The sequence below is a fragment of the Pempheris klunzingeri genome, chromosome 1, assembly GCF_042242105.1.
Source record: "Pempheris klunzingeri isolate RE-2024b chromosome 1, fPemKlu1.hap1, whole genome shotgun sequence".
Taxonomy (NCBI): domain Eukaryota; kingdom Metazoa; phylum Chordata; class Actinopteri; order Acropomatiformes; family Pempheridae; genus Pempheris; species Pempheris klunzingeri.
In genome coordinates, this window is record NC_092012.1 from 6,698,490 (window position 1) to 6,718,336 (window position 19,847).

At 41.2% G+C, this 19,847-nt stretch overlaps 1 protein-coding gene across 8 annotated transcripts in view; it reads right to left on the bottom strand.

Moving 5' to 3' along the window:
• The window catches only part of neo1a (neogenin 1a), a 146,878-nt gene that overhangs the window by 23,765 nt on the left and 103,266 nt on the right, over nt 1-19,847 (bottom strand). For 7 of the 8 annotated variants that reach the window (XM_070828409.1, XM_070828379.1, XM_070828363.1 and 4 more), the window contains exons 8-12: nt 8,469-8,703; nt 6,095-6,249; nt 3,325-3,473; nt 1,596-1,734; nt 908-957 (exon numbers count right to left, since the gene is read on the bottom strand). In XM_070828409.1, the coding sequence (XP_070684510.1) occupies nt 908-957; nt 1,596-1,734; nt 3,325-3,473; nt 6,095-6,249; nt 8,469-8,703 (728 nt within the window). The remainder of the gene's footprint in view (nt 1-907; nt 958-1,595; nt 1,735-3,324; nt 3,474-6,094; nt 6,250-8,468; nt 8,704-19,847) is intronic. The other variant, XM_070828394.1, reaches the window with a different exon arrangement.

Sequence of the window (19,847 nt, forward strand, 5' to 3'; positions counted from 1 at the left end):
AGAAGAATTCAATATAGTTAAAAGACATCTCATTTTAAAACACCTAAATCTATTGTGAATTCATTATATTCATCCTGACACCTAAAAAACATGCTGAGCAACAGGGTGAAACAGCAGGTACCAGGGCAGCTTTGTATCTCCATTAGCATTGATCTACACATTCATAGGTTGAAAGACATCTAGACATCTTTATAAACTGGGCTAATTTAGTTTTTACTTTTTTTGTTTCACCGTGAAACAGAACCAAAGTACATGTTGAAATATGGCAATTTAAACGCAGCCTTTGTACCTTCATATCTGATGAAAGTTCACTTTTTTTTTAAAAAAAAAAAACAGGTTTTCTAAGTAGAAGTCTGTAGTTCTTGTGTCTTGTAAACCACAAATGAATCCATCTTGACCATTATTTTATCTCTCTTAAATGTTATTTTTAGTTTGCATGTATGTTCCATGCTAATACTTCAGTATCCATTGAAATTTGAGCTGCAGGCTTCTTTTCCAGATACTGTACAGATGGAGAGCGTAACAGAGGATAAAACCTTCCGACAGGCGAGTCTCCTGCCGATGAGAGAATCGATGAGGGTTCACGCACCCTCTTAACCAGCTGGGGCTACAGGCCTCTGATGCAGCTAATCACACAGAGAAACAACGGTGTTCTGGTCTGCAGGCTATGCATTTGTTCAACTGTTTGTGTGTGTGGGTGAGTGAGTCTTTGTGGATTTGGTGAAGCGGCTAGATACACTGTATACCAAACCGTGAGGCTGCAGGCAATTTAGGTGTATTTCTCATTTGTATGTTGCTTCTGAGAAACAGCGCGCAACGAACGTGAAAGCTTTTCAGTCCTCAATGAGACAACAGAAGAATCCAGAGCAATTACAGGTCCAGTTCAGTCAAGGTGATCAAGTCTTACCTTTGAGTTCTGGACCTCCAGAGTGAGGTTTTGAGGGGGGCCACTTGGTACTGTGAAGCAACAGAAAACAGATCATTTATTTTCTTCAGCGCAAAACCAAATGTAAAAATGCCAGCCATTTTCTACTTCCAGCTGCCTTTCTTTGCCTTATGTGATGGTAAACAGTGTCATGATTCTCCAATCCATTCATAAAAATCAACAAATCAGCGGTTTTATGCCCTGGAAAGTCATTTACATTTTCAAATTCTTCTTTGAAAGCATAGGCTACGTTGTATTAAGTGCAACATAACCACCATTAGAGGTTAAATAAAAAATTAAAAAACACCCATATTGTCTGAAAAAGTGCAGCTGCAGGCTACTGGTCATTGAAGTGGTGTTTAATTTTTCCTCAAACTTGTGCAAGTATGTGGGGGTGGAAATAATGGAAAAAACATAAAATCATACTTTTGATTTTGATCACTTTTTGAGTTAGAATCAAAAATTGTGACACCCGTAGTAAACTGAACATTATAGATTTCAGAGTGTTGGCCTGAGAAATAGAGGAAATAATTGTCAGATTAATTGCATCTCTAACCTACTGCTGAAACAATGAAAGCCTGTGGATGACTCTATTTTACACACGTCCATAACCTTTACACACATGTTGATCATTTACAAGCATACATTTTCTTTTAATCAACCAACTGACCGTCAGATAGGGTGCGAACTATGACGTCCTCAGTGGAGACACCTGGGCCGTGCTTGTTGTTGGCCACCACACGAAAACTGTACTCCGTGTTCTTCTTCAGCCCAGTCATGGTGTACGACTGACTGTCGACATCAATGTCCTGAGGAGGAAGAGAAACACAATTTGCAAGTCAGTTTCAAATTAAAGTCAAGTTAAATTTATTCACATAACAGTTTACGAAATACTAATACCTTTATAGGTTTTCAATTCGTACATTTGACGAATTTCAAATGTAACAAAATATGTTGTCTCTTTTTGTCATCTGAACTCAGAATCATAATTCAATATTTAAAGACAAGATGGAAATAGAATAAAATATGTAAAGCTTATATGAAAAAGGAAAAAGTTTTAATCTTGAAAAGATAACCTGCAAGAGATGACAAAACACACATTTGATTTGAGTATTTCACTACTGGCAGAGTGTGCTGATAAATGCAGAAATACTACCATTTTGCATGTAATTTTAGCATTCGAGCGTGGTGCTGGCTCAAACATGCTGTAAAATGAGACCGTTCTGATAGATTTACAACCCAAGCAATCTCTCGAACATGGCAAAACTACAAAACGTGATGGCCGCTTTCATCATTTCATCACACTAACATTTCTGTTTGTAATTCTGTGTAAAAATGTCATCTTCCACTGAGACACAAATTATGCAAATTTGTCATGCTGGAACATGCCCAATTATTTCAAGCCAATTTGCATTCAGTTTTTTGCTTGTGACATTTTGGGCAAAAAAAAAAAGACTTCTAAATCTAATCTTTCTTCCAGCACGGTCCAATTACAACCTCCGAACTCCGGTCAGATGATCGCCTGTGACCACATCACCTTTTGAAGATGCATCACAGGTTGTCCCCGACTCCCCAATGCCCTTTAATATTTCATGTCCTTTCAGCACTGTGTCTTTCTGACTTCATCTTTGAGTTCTGTCCTTTTCTACACCTCTTCTTTCTTTCCTTTCGTCCCTCGCTTCATCTCTCGCCTTTTTCACCTCATCTCTGGCTCTCACCTCCAGGGAGCTGAGGCATCATTACTCAGTGTGCTGGCTGACGTTTCATCCATTATCATATTAAAGGCTTTTTAATGCCTCACTGGCTTGCACACTGCTACTGCTGAGGCTGACTCAATATCTAACCAGCTATATTCCACTCCTGTGACAGAGTTAGACCTGCAGAGTAGAACTGTGTGAGTCACAACTGCTTTCTTGCACAATATGTGTTTATGTGTGAGATGCATAATCAAGACTTTGGCCAAAAAGTGGTACAAAGAGTCTTTTGGCAAATGAGCTCCTAAACTCATCACAATTCATATTACACTATGCCATCATATTCTTTTTATTGTATCTGATGAAGCCCGCAAAATCAAGCTCCATACAGTGCTTTTTCTCTAACAACATGTGAGAAGTGAGACAACAACATTTAAAAGTGTTTCGAGTGAATTAAATAATGTCTTCAATAGAATTAAACAAATTTCACTAAATTAAACTTTTTTTTAAATGATTAAATTGTTGTGCTGGGTCTTTTATTCTGGAGCAAGTGATACCATAACTTACTTGAAAACAATACCATAAAACCTTTCTGCTATAAATCAAACTGAAGTCACACTGTCAACATTCGGTGAGCTTTTTCACAGTGTAGATTTTCCTGTAAAACGAATGAATAGAGCCAAGTGAGTGAAGACAACATCCTACCTGTTCGCTGCCAAAGCTTTTGTCTGTGTAGTACAACTTGTAGGTGAGGATCTCTCCGTTGCCAGTGACAGGTTTGTCCCAGCTCAGAGACACAGAGGTCGGCGCGTTCGATACGGCCTGCAGGTTAGGAGCAGGGCCCGGCACTTGGACTGGTGAACAAAAATGAAGCAGGAGAGCAGAAATTCAAGACCCATCAAACCTGACTATTTTGTTCTTTTGAACCTTCTTTTGATGCATTGTGTGTCATCTGGAAGACAGGAACTCAGTTTAGCAATGTCCACTGATTGCTGCCGAAAACACAATCTTGGCTACTTCAAAGCTGCATTTCCCGTGTTAGCAAGAGCTCAGAGCGCAAGACAGCTCAGTCGCTGCAGCTCTGTGGAGACTAATCTGTTCCTTTTGGATTGAGCTGCCAGCCGTTTGATTTTCTTGTTATTCCATTGACAAACAAATTGAAGGTGTGCCTCACCAAAAACATCAATGTGTATCTTGCTTTCCACAAACATTTGCCGAGCTTATATTCAATCTGGTAGTTTGTTCTATTGTGTCTTGTTAGTGAGGATAATGGGCAGGATGCTGTTTATCAGCTTAATACTATGGCTGCCAGGCAACTCCATTTTCTGTAAATATATACACACAGGATGCATCACTGTATCTATATCTATCCACTTATCTATCCATCCATCTATCTATCCATCTATAAATGTCCATCTATCTATCGGATGCAAATGTAGCCACAGTTAAATTGCATTGCATTTGCATCATTACTTCAACCTCTACGTAAATTGTTCATTATGATGGTAAATTTTCATCATGCATCTGCACTGTATACAGAATGCTTCATATTGGTAAGTATATATGGACAGTGGCATTCCTTGTCGTCTCTGTACTGTGGTACATTGGGTTTAAGATGAGACAATGACTATACGGTTAAAGTGCTGGCTGTCAGGCACAGATATACACTACTCACAAAAAGTTAGGGATATTCGACTTTCAGGTGAAATATATGGAAAATATAAAAAGTGAATGCTACAGTGATATTATATCATGAAAGTAGGGCATTTAAGTAGAAGCATGTAATGGTAATTTTATTCATCTTAAACAATTTATTGAAAGAAAATCTAACAACAGTGGTGGGTATACCACAACAAAACATTTTCAGTGTCTCAATAAATTGGGATGTGGCCAAAGGACGTCCACTCCTCTCCTTTCTGTGACTCTTCCAGTCTCTGTATCACTGTTACAACCTCCTGATGACACTCTGTGACCCTCTAAGCTCAGTGAACACCTCCGTCTGAGGACTTCCTGTTTGAAGCCTCCAGTGTTGAGGTGCTGCTGATCAACTGTTAGGTGTTGTCTTGGTCTCATGATGTCAGAATGTGAACAGCAGGATGAGGAGGACTGTTTAAATACCAATTCTAACTGAAGCAGGAAATGTATTGGTCGATTCATGGATCAAACCTGTTAGAGAACAGCAATTTATGCAGAAAGTACTGAAACACTGAACAGTTGGACATGTGCATTCAAAGGTTTAGAGAAGGTCACATTAAGTTCACCTGGAAAGGTTAGAATGTATTTTAGCTTCATCCTGAAATTTCACCTGAAAGCCGAATATCCCTAACTTCTTGTGAGTAGTGTATGTGTGCACTGTACATATCTTGTAAGCTTTAGCTGCAGGTGATCCAGACAGAAGGGAGAAGCTCCCATTTGTCAGTGTACACGGATGTTAGAGGTGTGGGTTTAAGTGTGTGTGTGTGTGTGTGTCCTGGTGTATTATTAAGCCCGTCTCTGAGGAGAGGTGATTCAGGGCAGCGTTGTGTGCACATGTCTGGCACTCAGATGCAGGTCAACAGTTTAAGCTCCAATTCATAGCATGTTCTTTCACTAAAAGTGCACACACACGACAGAGATATACTGCACAGGTACAGCCCGCCCTAACTGCAATCCCCATGGGTGGCCGGGCGCCTGCTGGCAAGCATTAAGGTGTAGTGTGTGTATTTTTGTGTGTGTCAATGTGTCCGCCCTCCAACCAAGGACGTAAGTAGAGAAACAGCGGCTGACCTACAAAGTGACAGTGACCGAGCTGTAGCTGAGCTTGGAGGTGTGGGATGTCCACGCTGACAGCGTGCTGGGAAATCCCCTTCACAGCACTTTAAAATGTGTGTGAAACTGAATGATCTGCAGCAGCAGCAGCAACAGCAGAGGGGAATAATTCCTCTGTGTCTTCTAGTCAAAAAAAACCTAATGAGAGTCTGTGTAGTATCTCTGTGCAGACTGGAGGAGGGAAATGTTTCGGAAAAAAAATTTGGAATGCTAATCTCAGAAATTCCTTACTCAGGTAGACATGGTTTACGGCAACACACACACACAGAGGGCTTATAGTAAATGGGGAGTAAACAAGAAGCGGCTCATGAGAAGAAAATGCTGTATTTCTCCGGTTTGCCTGGTTGGGTGGTCTGCCTTAATGCACAGAACCAAAAAGCCTGCTTTATGTGTGTTTGTGTGTGGAGGGAAGAGGGGGGTCTCCCTGTTTGAAGTGTTCGCATGCTGTATGTGAAGGAATATTTGTTTGTTTGAATGTTTATTTGCACATTTGTGTGCTTCTTTTTAGTGCATCCTGTTTGCCTCAGTGTGCCAGTGCGAGCATATTTCCAACAAACTGGCTGGAGTTCGCCTTTATGTTTATCTGTCCTGTTTACTGAGGACATACAAATGGACGTCTGTGTGTTTGTGTGTGTGTGTGTGTGTGTGTGTGTGTGTGTGACTTTACCTTCAGCCTGGGTGGCCACTTTGAGTGCTGTAGAGCTCTCGCCCTGGCCGTTGCTGTTGTGGGCCACAACTCTGAAGCGATATTTGGTGTCTGGCATGAGGTTCTGGATGGTGACCTGCATCTCCCCTGGACGGCTGGTATTCACTACTCGCTCCCTGATGTGGAAACACACACACGAACACGCACGCACACACACACGCACAGCAGCAGACCATTTTAATAATTTCAATGTCTTCTATTATTAATCTTATGTAATCTATTATTATAAAACATGTTACATTTTAAGTGACCTGATCTTGCCTGGTACACAGTTTAGTTATCCTGTATAATGTTGTTTATTGTACAATAAACAAAACATCCTGATAACAGACATAAGTGTGCACAACGAATCCTTACGCTAGATGAGTTATTTCCATTATTTATTAATCTTTCAATTCATTTTCAATTACCAGATAAGTCATTTACTCTATAATATGTCATCATATCATATCAACACCCCTAAAATTTCCCCAGAGCTCAGGGGGAGGCTCGCTTGATTTGTCCAAGCTTCAGACCAAAACTAAAAGAGAGTTTATCAACAATGATAGAAGCTGAGAAAACAAGCACAACTTCACATGTGAGAAGTCGGTACCATTAAAGGGAAAGTTTGCCTCTTATCATGTGGATTTATACCTCAGTGTATGCTATATTTACCAAAAAAGGTGAATTCTACTGAAGAACTACAGGCTATTTCAGCTTGGATTTCTTGTCTAGTTGCTCTAGATGCTGCTCCGAAACAAAACTTGTTCTCTGCTTTTATTGCAAACTATGTTTCAAACAGTGAGAAAGGCACCTCAAAATCTGAGAGCAGACAACGAGGATCGATTTTACAATATTTTGCCTCAATCAGATATTCAGCCGTAAACATTTGAGCCACAGTATATGGCCGAAGAAATGCAGGGGAGAAAGGCCAAGGCTGCAGCTGCTGGAGCCATACAGAGGATATATGGCTGGCGTGCACAACCTGAACCTGAACCTGAGCTGCCAAGAGCAAACAGCGACTGGTGGTGCCTTCACTCAAATTGCTCTCTGATGCCAAGAGAAACGGAATCATTCTTGTTAACGCGGCATGTGTCTCCAAACGCAGCAGTGAGTGGATGTGCAGATGGTGGTGACAAGGTGACACCTGATGAAAATATCTTTTAGAGTGTGAGTCCATAAAAATGTGAGTCAAATATTCTCATGTTTACGTTACACACTATTTGGGTTATTAGGGTTCGTTTAGCCATCAGATCGTAATAGTATGTGAGAGTACAGTTTCTCTTGTTTATACATTTGCACACAGAATGCTTGTTGGGCAGTGACTGTTACAGTGATTGTCATTCATATGTTGGGCAAGTTAGAATGCTTATTCAGGGTTTGCTAATCGCTAGCTAGCCGTCAGCTTATTACACAGTCATTATTTGCCCTTTAGCTCTTTAGCTCTCTCATTACTAATCAGCCTGTTCTGCTGCAATCAGTTTCAGTTTTTGATGAGTCTTGTTTTTGTTGTGTTGTCTGTCGCCAATACTAACCGATGATGCTACTCCGACAGAATAGAGTGGATGTGGGCAATGCATTCTGGTACATGTAGGCACTGCCTGCACAGCTCCACGAGAAGGAGGACTCAATAATAGCATGCACTAAGGTATTCATTGCTTCAATGGCTTATATTTACCATCAACAATGAGTAAACATCAATAAAGTGGGAAAATATGCCTTTAATATTTACTATTCTGCTTGATAAATCACTCAAAAGACTATTTTCTGTCTATCAACTAATGAATTAATCGAGTAATTGACTAATCATATTAGCACTCATCTGTCTACGATAAAAATGTGCAGTTTTTCCAAATAGCATGTGTACAACCACTCTGATGTATGTGTTTGCATTTCAAACTCTAGCACAAAAACTGAAACACTTCTGTATTAGGCCACTTTGAAAAATTTCTTGAAGCTATTTTAGAGATTAAACATAAAAAGTAGACAAAACACTAAGGAGGAAATGTGGAAAATCCTTTCAGCCTCTCAAATTTTCCTCTCAGTCAGTAAATCCTCTCCATGAGAAGCTGGGAAAAATTTATCACAGAGGTACTGGATAAAAATTGTGTTTGAGCTGCTGTTTTTTTTTTTTTTACTTCTGTCTTAAAAGGTAATTCTTTGAGGAAGGAAGTTTGTTTTTAATTAATAAACACTTACTGCTATGATTAGTGCCTTAAGTCCTTTAATTAGATATTTTCAGACTGGTGTGAGACTCTTGCACAGGAATATATGTATATTAGTACCCCGCTGACTCAAGCAGTAATGTGTGTATTAGCACCCTCCTGGCAGTACAACAGCTTAGTGTGTGTACTACCTGCTAGTGCCCTCCTGGCTGTAGAAAACGGAGTAGGTTAAGTCGTCTCCATGGGGTTCGGCTGGTGGGCGCCAGGTCAGCTTGATGAAGCGGGTGGAAACCAGCGAAGCCACGACATCTCTGGGGGCAGAGGGGGTGGGCCCTGCTGGACTGGCTACGCCTCCGGAGCCTGGCGTTACATGGTCAGTAGTGTTAGGAGTCAGTGAGGGGGAAGGGGAAGAGGGCAGGGCTACGTCTTTGGGTCGGGAAGAGGAGGAGGAGGGAGGAGGGAGGGATGCCGGGATCGGTGTAGGGAGACGGGGAGGGGCAGGAGACAGCGGCAGCATGGGAGGGGATGAGAGAAATATCACGCAGAGGCGTTGAAAGGAGCAGGTTGAGGAGAGGAAGGGAGTTGAAATGGAAATGACAGTGAAACGAAGAAAAGAAGGAAACAAAAAAAGAAGAAAAAACAAAATAACAACGTAACAAAAAAGACATTTGGTGTGACAAGGAACCACAGAAATAAACTTCTACTACACTCACAAAGCTGACAAATAAAAGCACAATACAAGGGGGACTACACATGCAAATCTACACACAGCTCTCTACTGTGAGGGTGGTGGGAGCAGAACATAACGTCATACATTTCATTTTCATAGACGGCATTCCCGCCAATCATTTGTGATTATAATGATTGGTTTGCTTCTTTTGTGACATTTTTTATCAACCAAGAACTGGCCAGAATTCAATGGAAAACAGAGGTAGACTTTGTTTTGTCAGGGACAAAGCCACCTTCTAGCCTCTAAAATGCACACAAGAAAACCGTCTATGTGTTCAGGAAATTGAACTGTTTTATTTCAGACAGTAAGACAACTGAAAACCAACCCAGCCACCCCAAAAATAGGCGACTCTGAAGTCTAGATTCTCTCAACTAACACACAGATGATGTTTTTTAAACACTTCTGCCGTCACATTCCACAGCCTCGCCACAGAAATGTTTGTGATTTCATTTGGTGATTTTTTTTTTTTTTGGAGGAACAATCTGCGGTCAGACTCAGTGAGATCTGCTTTCCATTTGTCTGGCAAGTGGGCGAAAAGAAACCATATGGAAAGAATGTCAGTTTATATATGACATTTCCATTTGTTTGCAGGTCAAGGAAACTGACTGGAGGGCAGAGCTGAAGTACAGAGATGGAGCATGGTAAGTGTAGCGTGCAAGCTTTGTATTATTACCAGAGAAATTGTTTTGAAATGCAAAGTGGCTGCTGGCATTTTTGTCTGTTCTGTGGACTAACCGCTAAGTTGGCTTGTGGTATTTGTTTACATTTCAAATGTACCCAGAGTTCAATGACTTTTCGGAATTGGAGTGATATCAAGGATTTGCTGCTTTTTTATTCCAGAGAATTACATGGTCAACACATACTTCTCTGTCCGTAAACACTCACACACACTGCAATCAATGTGTTTATCAAGAACTGACTTTCTGCGTTTACACGAACCTCTGACAGAACTTTAGCTTTACAGTAAAGTCACAGTGTTTGTGTGTATGTTTACATCTGCATTTGTCCACAGTCTTTGGCTGGTGTTACCTTTTCTGTAGTATTTTCTCTATTTCAGCACCTTGGATTTTAAATGAAACAGTGACTATGAAGTTAAAGTAATGACTGTGATCTTTGGTTTCAGTGACACAATCTGGCACAAACCTAAAACAAAACCAATTCATCGTATACAACTTTGGGTTGAAAAGTCAATGTCTGGCTGAAGCTTTAACTCGGACTAATTTGCAGTCACTCAATATCTGCACTTCTTGCTTCTTCCAAAGGATTTCTGCCTGCAGTCTGGCCTTCAGAAAGTAAGACTCATGCTCAGATGGACTGAGGCCAGGTGACTGATGTGGCCAGTCAGCATCATTCCACTGGCTGGTCCTAAAAAGTTATCCTTTGTGTGTGCTTAGGAAAACAAAACTGGGGGACTGATGCATAAAAGGGTCTAGGGACTACTACATATGGACATCAAAAACCTCAAATAACCTTTAAGCTGGTAGTCAACAATCCAACCTCAAAGCCACTACTTCATTTCATATCTAGTTAACTGGAACAGGGCCGAAAACCAAGGAAATATTATCCTGCTAATACTTCCTGACTGCAGTGTAAATTACCAGATGCTGAACAATTATCCTCATTTAAAAAGCAATACACCCCCCACGCACACATACACAGTGACAGACTGGTGTCTCACATCACACTGGTGATGGCGCTTCCACTACATAACCATGAGCAGGCTCACAGGATGAACAAAATCTTGATGCCTGGCTTCACTTCAAGCACTCACAATCCAAGGAACATAGTAGATTACATGTAGAATACACAACAAATACTGTCTCAATTCAGCATTCACCTTGGCAATAAATGTCCACTCATTATAAATGCATAAAAACATCTAACTGTTACATCTACAGCCAAAGGAATTAGACTACTGGACAATGACGGTAACAGAACTGACAGGGCTGACTGAATCCTTTTTAACACATTTTCTAAATGATTTACTTCAATATTCATTAGGCAGATATGCATCAGTACAATCCAGATGGAAGGTAAAAAGATAAGATAAAATGAATGATTGCTCCTGTAGGCATATAGAAGGATTACTAATACCCAGATTTCCCTGTAAAGCCTCTTTCCTTTGCTTTAAGTGAGCAAAGAGTTCAAAATATTAAACTATAAAAAGTAGGGCAGGGATCCCATGTGTCCAAAATATGTTTCATGTCAGCTTTGCATTGTCTGGAGTTGAGCCACTGCTTTCAGACATGTATGTGCAGACATATGTGGAAGGAAAATCCAACCTTATCGTTGGCTTTGATGCTACAGGGACACAGTAGGACCATTGGATGTAGTTTCTATCCACAGGCACCTTGTCAGCTGTAGGTAATTGACATGCTGGGCAGTTTTTCTGTGTCCTTCTGACAATCTGTCTTGTACATGCATGCCTAGAATTGGTACAGTAAGAAGGTGTCAGCCTCCTACTTCCGCTGCCAACCTCAATTCATAGCTGATTAATAGTGCCATTAGTCTCTGCGCCAGAGGTAATGAATGGCTGGCATTAAGGCTTAACGAGGAAGGTTATTCTAGATCTGCATAATAAATGTGGGTAACCCATACGCAGTCAACAGTCAAGACAAAGACATACATAACAAAGCACTCATCTTGATATTCAATGGTAGTAAAAGTCGTTTTTTGAAATTAAAATAATTGGACTGGCTGTTAAACTTTCATCTTCTGTTGCTAACTCCACAGTCCTTTGCTGTGCTCCCCATTGAGCTTAACAATAAAGTTATGCCAAGTCGTTTTTTTTCATTATCTGGTCTGAGTACACAGATAAGAGAGTCTACCTCACTGGCTCAGACTATCACCTCCACCAAGACAGCATACTCTACTGAATGCAGATATCTGCCAGAAGCACCCACAGCACTGTAACTACAGATAGCCTTTTCAGAGGGAATTCAGCAGGCCATGCCAGGCTCTTGCAAAATGGATTTTCTCAGGACTAGTTTCCATGTCTAATGTGGTTCCGTAATGATGACTGCATAAGAGACAGATCCAGCACAATGCTAATGGTCCATTACTGAGTCTCTACTTTTATCTGCTGGAGAATGAACAGAGCAGGAATGAACAATATACTCAAAGAGCATAATCCAGAGCCTTCACACCAACACAGACTGTCCATTAAAACTTGCAGTCTTTATCTTGTTTTATATGAAGATGAAATAGTGACATAATGGAAAAGTGTCTGACTATAAACTGAACAGTGCATATAAATGAAGGTGATTACAGAGAAACCGGTGATTCCTTTTGAACAAAGACAACAATTCATAGAAACATATTTTCATTAGCATGTAAAGGTAATGTAACAGCAGAACACTTTACTCTTATGGGGTTTGCAAGTATGTGTAGAAAACTGTTGGTTTTTTACAGCAGCCTCCGGCAACTATGGCTCCTTTTTTCCCTAAAATCTTCGTCCCCTGCTGTCTTTCAAGATAAGACTGGAAAGATGAGCAAGCCTGACAGCTCATGACATTTTAGCAGCTACTTAATACACAAAGGAAAGTGAGTCTGACAGAGCGGACAAATGTTTCAACTGAAGACAAAGTGAGAGGTAAAGGGAGAAATGGGTGAGTGCAAGAAAAAGGCGGACCAAGCATTGCTTTTTTGTTACCCCCCAAGTTACCTTGTCGACAACAATGATAAACAGATTTTTTATAATAATAATTTTCCAACACTTACAAACTCCTTTCCAAGCAATACAAAAATAGATGAAAAGCAATTACATGAACAATAAAAGCGTGAGACGTTCATTAAGAGAGTATAAAATGCATCTTGTGTTGTGCAGAGCTCATCCTTGGCTGAGGGGAAACTGACACAGAGATACAGTATCAGATTGTTGGAGCATATCAGTAACTGCACACATTTCCTCTCACTGTGATAATCAGAGACAGTCAAGATTAAAGCGAATCCCAAACTTCACAAAGGCTTAAAGTGACGAGGTGTTCCAACTCACTGACATAATCCGAAAAGAAAAAAAAAAGTCTTTGTGTCTCAAACTGATCCTCCAAAAATGTCAAACAGTATCTCCTCCACATTCCTCCTTATCATTTTCTAGGGCATGTTCACTGAAATTGAAAAGTGTTTGAAATATGGCACTTTACCCAGGAGAGAAATAAGCTTTTATTAATTAAAAAAAAAAACCCAAATGAATCCAAAAAATGAATGGATTTTCTCCTCATTAAATCTTGAGTGATTGAAATATTTTTCTGGAACAATCTTAAATATGAAGATGAAGACGTTGATGTGGGGCCAGAGGGGATGCATCAAAGTACGGCATATTTAGAGGAATAACTTTGAGAGGTCGGCACCTGTATGCTCATGTACAGAATATTGAAAAATGGGACTTCAAGCTATTGACGTCTGCTAATACTACTCACTGCTGCGTGCCTTACAACGGAGGAAGTGCAGAGGTCAACATTGTGACAAAAAAATGTAAAAAAAAAAAAACAGCATAACTCAGCTACTCTGCCTCAATAAACGTGAAGAATACATTCTGTTATAAAGGGTTTGGAGTGGGTCACAGATGTATTTGTGTCTCCACATTCCCTAAACACTCCTGTGGCAGCGGAGACAAAGTGAGATGTGAGAGAGAAAAACAAAAAACATTTCACAGCACATTATACTGTGTATAACTGTGTATGTGACAAATAAAGGTCTTGAGAGGACCCATCTGATAGATCCATGGGACACCTGGACGCCATGTGGTGATGCGCCGAACGCTTTAGTGGGAGGGGGTGTTTGTACTTAAGGGGATGGTCTATTTATCAGGCGGCTAAAACCCCCATGTGCATGTTCTTGTTTATCAACTATAAAGGCTGTTCCTTTGAAACCCTGCAGCAATTTCCTCATATATGTCACAGTTTGTTACATTTTACATTTATCTTGCTTTCCATAATCAAAAGTCAACACTCGAATTCCCGTGGGCCTACACGAACAAGAGAAGGTATTTGTATGGGGCATGTTTAGGGTGGGATGATGGTATGTCTGAGTTTGCATCCACTCTTGGCCCTCCAGCAATTTACTTTCAAGCTATTTGATTTTCATAAAAACAAATTCCAGACAATTCCTGCTCTGGGTTCTCAAAATAAAACAACACGGGGGGTTAAAAGTATGGGAATGTGTAAAATGCCATATACATTCTACTGAGCAAAAAATACCCCCGAGGATCCACGGATCTCAACACATAGGGGATAACAAACGCCCCTACTTGGATATGGCGACAGTAATTGAATGGGGTCGGGTTCATCAAAGATTAATCATCCACTGTGTGTACATACAGCGTCCCTTCAACATCAAACACATGTACCTCCTTCATCCGTGAGCCACTGGTGAGTTAATTTGAGTGTGATTGCTTTGTTCCCCTCAACGCCTTGCTTCAACACACACTCACTTGCCGAAACATGCACGATCACAAGGCCAACAGCTGCTCGCCTAGACTCGGTATGTAAATGAAGATGTGCGACTATGGTATACAGTGTAACCCCTTCTCCCCTCCACCTTCCTTCCCACTTTGACAAATCTGCATCATATGCATCACGTGCTCCACATGCTGGCTAGGAGAGGGGAGCAGTGCCTCTCGGGCTCGCCTTTCAAGCAGATCAAAACAGCCAGTGATGCTACACGTCTCCAATCGCCAATGCCCAAGACTGGAAACGAGCTTTTCTTCCTGCACCGCCTGCCTTTGTATCCTATTACCTTGAAGATACAAGAATACAGTTCAACCTTTCCAGGGGAGCATAACTGACCTGGAATAAAGTAATTGATTTCAGAGAGTAGTGTGTGTGTGTGTGTGTACACTGGCAACATTTCATGTATAAAGTAAGTGGAGCTGAACAACCAGGAAAAGGCTGAAAAGGTCAAATAAGATGTTTGCAGAAGCGGGAGCAGCTGCATCCCCCCTTGGGAGACTCTCTAGCAAACTGTCCAGCTAATCAGGCTCCCGCCAATAAAGCGGCCTCCCTGGGTTAGACCCACTGAGGAGAGGCTATATGCTAGCAGGGTGCCCACAACCCACTGTGATGTTACTCACTATTCTACTTTTAGCTTATGGAAACTGGGAGGCTCAGTGGAGAGAAGGGGGTGTGCGTTAACAGGAAAAATGAAAGCTCCAGCTTTGGTGGCGCCACTCACAGGGGTCAGCCGCCTGTAGCTAAGGGAAGGGTGTGAGAGGAAAGTGATGTTTTTGTGCCATGTGTTACTTCCAATTACTGCACCCAGAGGACTGTCCACGTCCAAAAACATCAGATCGGCATCCTGGATGAGTGTGTGTTGGAGGCGGATGGTGTTATATCGTAAATAAGGGCGCGTGTTAGTGAGGTGTGTAAAGCAGACTGTCAGGAAAAAGCAGATCTCTCACACACACATATGCAGTCAGGTATAAAACTGGTGTTGATAACAAGAGTGACCTTCAAAACACAGCACTGACGCAGGTACTGAAGGCTATTTTGATCTTTTCTGTACTTTCCTGTGCAAAACAAGAGCAAAATAGGCACTCATAACATTTCGCAGTTAGCACTTAGGCGACAGACCCTTTATAAATGAGGCAAAGCCTTTCACCACGCTTGAGTAAATACAACCCAGAGAAAAGTTCAGCCTGTGCTGTGAGAGCCTCAGCTTGTAAACACACACATACACACTCAACACTACTATCCCCTGAGAGACAGAGCCACAACACAAACACTCACTTTGCCATCAGCACCCATACAAACAGCAATTTGGTGGAAGCTGATTTTAGCTCTTCACAATCAATTTAGGCTACAATCCCTCTGATCAGCTTCCTCGAGCCCACAGTGAGGAAACACATTCACTAATCACTATTGGTGTGTGTGTGTGTGTACTCCGAAGAGATTGTGTGTGTGTGTGTGTCTCAGTTAAGACACTGTGTGCACATTTTAGGGCTTCATCTCCACATTTGAATTTCAAAATATTTTGCTATGAGGCAAAATTTTGTGGAATATATTCACATTTACATATGATTAATATTCTCCATCAAATGCCCCTGATTTGTATTTATATTGCCTTTTCATGATCACAGGCATTTATTAATACAACTACAATGTTCTAAATAAAACAACAATATTATCATATTTGTTAAATCAACCATAACCCAGCAACAGCAAATATTACTCGACACTGTAAGTTAAGATAAGGCTCTTATTATAATGTCAGCCGCAGTGTATAATAGCACCCGCAGCGACACACAGAGAAAGTAAAATTTAGCTGTTGAAGAACAGGTACATTTGGTGTTTATTAATGGCTCAACTACTTTTTTTGGAGTCAACTTTATCCCCCAGTTGCACTTAATTAAGCTTTAAGCAGACTCCTCTCTGCATTTAGGCTGCTTATGTCTCTTTCTACTGCATCACTCTAATGGGACGTTCAATATAATATAATGTTGACTTTCGGAAAGTGCAGTTTGAAAACAAACATCACAAACTACAGCCTCAAAAATGACCATAGAGGCGAATCAGCATCCTTCAACTTGTTTCAGGATGCCTGAAATGGATGACCTTGTGCTGTCACGTACTGCTCAGGCGTTTTATCTATCGGCTATTGTATATATGTGTGTAGTCACTCGAGTACATCTAGTAGAATAGCGATGCAGATGGAAACAAAGAGAGTCAAGGCAAGCGTGAGCCGCCTTGACATGATGATTTCAAGCTTTAACGAACAATGAGAACCGACTTAGCTGGATCAATCACTGTTGTCCAGTTGTGTCCCTGACCTCATGAAAATAATCACCCTACAGTAAAAAAAAAAAAGACCATATGTGTGCATGTATGCGTATCCCAGCAGTACATCACATGTTGTCACATTTTCACACTGGTGCCTGCTCCTGAAGGTAAACTTATGATGCAGATGGTGCCAACAGAAAACATGGTGTGCAGCCCTGCACTGTGCTGACACATTCACATGCTCACAACGTTGCACATTCACTCCAGCTGGCCTGGCCGTGACCCCGCTAGCAGATGATGGAGCACACTGTATTCCCTGAAGTGGACCTGAGGTTTTATTCAGCACCGGTAGAGTCTGGCTGGAGGGAAGGGTCTTTTAGCAGCCTATTCTCACTTCTTGATTTGAACAGGGAATAAGGATGGTGCTCTGATGTAGTGGTAGGATCCCCCGTCTGTGGCTCGTCTGCTACAAATGTGTTAGGGGCTTTTTTTTTTGCTTCGCTTGCTCAAACTTGACTGAAACTCGGTCTGTTTCTTTGTTGTTTAATCATGATCTAGTTACATTTTATATTACGTAGACTCATAATAAATTGAATTTATCTGCTCAACACCAGCTAAAGCAACTGCTGCAGAATACTACGCTGACAGCAGTACTGGGACAGCAGAGACCTCCTTTTTAGGATTTGTCTTAACATTCAGTTCGATATCAGTATTTCTTGATTTTTATTAGAAGAGGACAACAATGAAGCTGCAGCATCAAGATAAATTTGTACATAAAACCCATTCCTCCTTGCATGTCGGCACATAACAATGAAGAAGGCTGCTCTGTTCCCGTCTCCCATGTGTATCAGTAGTCCGTGTGGAAGTAATTATTGCTTTTGTTGAAACGATTCACTTTCGATATTTGAGTGTCGGTGTTACAAATTTGCTACAGATATCAGTTCTGTTTGGAAAAACATCTCTCTTAAGGCTTAGTACAACATTTTGAACATAAGATGGAAGAGTTTGGAGCTTTCTAGGCTCTTTGTTGTTCAGCATGAGCAGGACTGCCTCTGGCAACGAGGTCTGCTTTCTTTGGCCAGGTTGCATTCAACTTAGAGTCAGCCAGCTGCAATAGCTTTGCTCTATTAAAATGTATTTTTCATGTTGTGATCATTTCTTGTGAATAGTTTCCTTGTAGTTATTTTGTGACTCCTGACACATTTGACAAGCTTAATATGTAGAGATTGATTTTGTCTCACTTGAAATCCATTGTTACAAAGGCTCCATGTTGCCTCTAATATTCTTCAGGTCCTTCACAGACAAGGTTAAACTTCCTCTTCAATTGGGTTCATGTGTTGGAAATGTGAGACATCTAAATAAAGCTTGTGTGGGTTTTCTTCACTTCTGGATCTTTTCTGAGGCATAAACTTTATTAGGCGTTAAGTGTCTTGGCCCAGGTCAAAGCGACTGACATTCAGTGGTGATATCTGCTTTCGGTTGTTAACGGCAGTGCCAAGTCGTCTGCAAATACAGAAGGCGACTCTTGGTTTCTGTGTCATTTCACAGGGAGGTCTGGTGCTCAAGTCTGCTGTAATTAATTGATTTACTAATGAAGTTACGGCATGTGTGACTCTCTAAATATTCCTTCCAGTATCTCCCTGTGCCTGTCACTTTGTTAAACTACAGCTTTGGGGACAGCACACATGGAGGTTTGTCATGCCAGCACTCCTGATGCCTGCACTCATAAATACACAGAGTGATGGAGGGAGAGGAAAACCAGGAGACGCAGTGAGCACTGAGGCAGTGATGAGACATCTCCATCTCTCAGTGGGGGTCTGGTACCACTGATCGGAGGGGAGGACGGGACTCTTCTGTTTGCTGCCACAGGTCTAAGAGGGGGGTGGGGGGGGGGGAAACTAATGGCAGCATGCGTGGATGAAAGGGAAAATGAAGCGAGAGGAAGAGGGATAGAGGTGAGAGGGAGGAGAGAGAAACAGAGAGAAAGGGAAGGAGCAGACTGGCAGAGATCGAGAGGGACTGTTGCCTGTTTAAGCTTTGGATTTAACAAAAGCTTGAATACATGAATTTGCATCAGAAATAGTGTGTCATCTTTCTTTCATCATGAAAGAAACTGAAAAAGAGCTGAGAATTCTAGCCTACAGGAAGAAGAAGTGCATGTAGCCGTGTTGCTCAGCATCGAACAGTTTTAAAAACCGTGTTATCTCTCACCCAAAGTTGGCAAAGTATTCAGTGAAATGCCTCAATGAAATTCACTTGCAACAGTCGTGGCTAAAACAGCATGAGAGCTCAGAGCTTGTACATCCAAATAAGCTTTAAGGCCCTCAAGTGAAGTACTTGGCCTGGGCACTAGGAGGCAAAATGTCAAAACATTGTTCATGTGAATTGCGGGAATGGAGACGAGAAGAGAGGAGAGATGGAGAGACGGGCAGATTCAGACAGAGAAGCATTTCCATATCGAAGCAAGCGCAGCATATGGAAGAAGCAAGAATAAGTATTCACATGCAAATGAAAGTGCATCTCTTCAATTTATGCAAACATAAAAAAAGCACACAAAAAAACACACACTTAAGGGCTAACAGCAAAGCGAAAGCAACCACTTCTCTTTTGTTTGCTAGTGTTAAATTCTAATCTGTATGCATTCTTCATATTAAGCTTTTAGGTGCTCGAATCTTAAACTTGCCATTTTGACACATGGGCATCTAGTAAGAGTTGTGGCCGTGGGTTTGTGATTGTTAAAGCGAGACTGCATAATGCTGAAAAACATACAGTGGCTTTTCTTCTCTCTTATGATGTCTGTTTCTAAAATGTAAATGCTGTATGCAGCTCCCAGAAACCAGCAACAAAAGCCTTCCCAAAAACGACATATTTGTTTCGGCTCTGCTCTGGATCTTAAAGAACTACACTAAAAGCAACCACACTGCAAAACATATATGTTAGTGTGCCGCCTTATCAAACTTCAAGCACTTCTCTGTCTTTATGCTGTATTTGGAAAGATGACAACCATGTAAACAAGTGCTTTGTCTAGGCGTGCGCAACTTCAAAGGTGAGAAATGTGACCCATTTCCTCTCCAAGCTGTAATTGCCGCCTACTACAGTATCATGCAAAAACGCGTCACGTAATA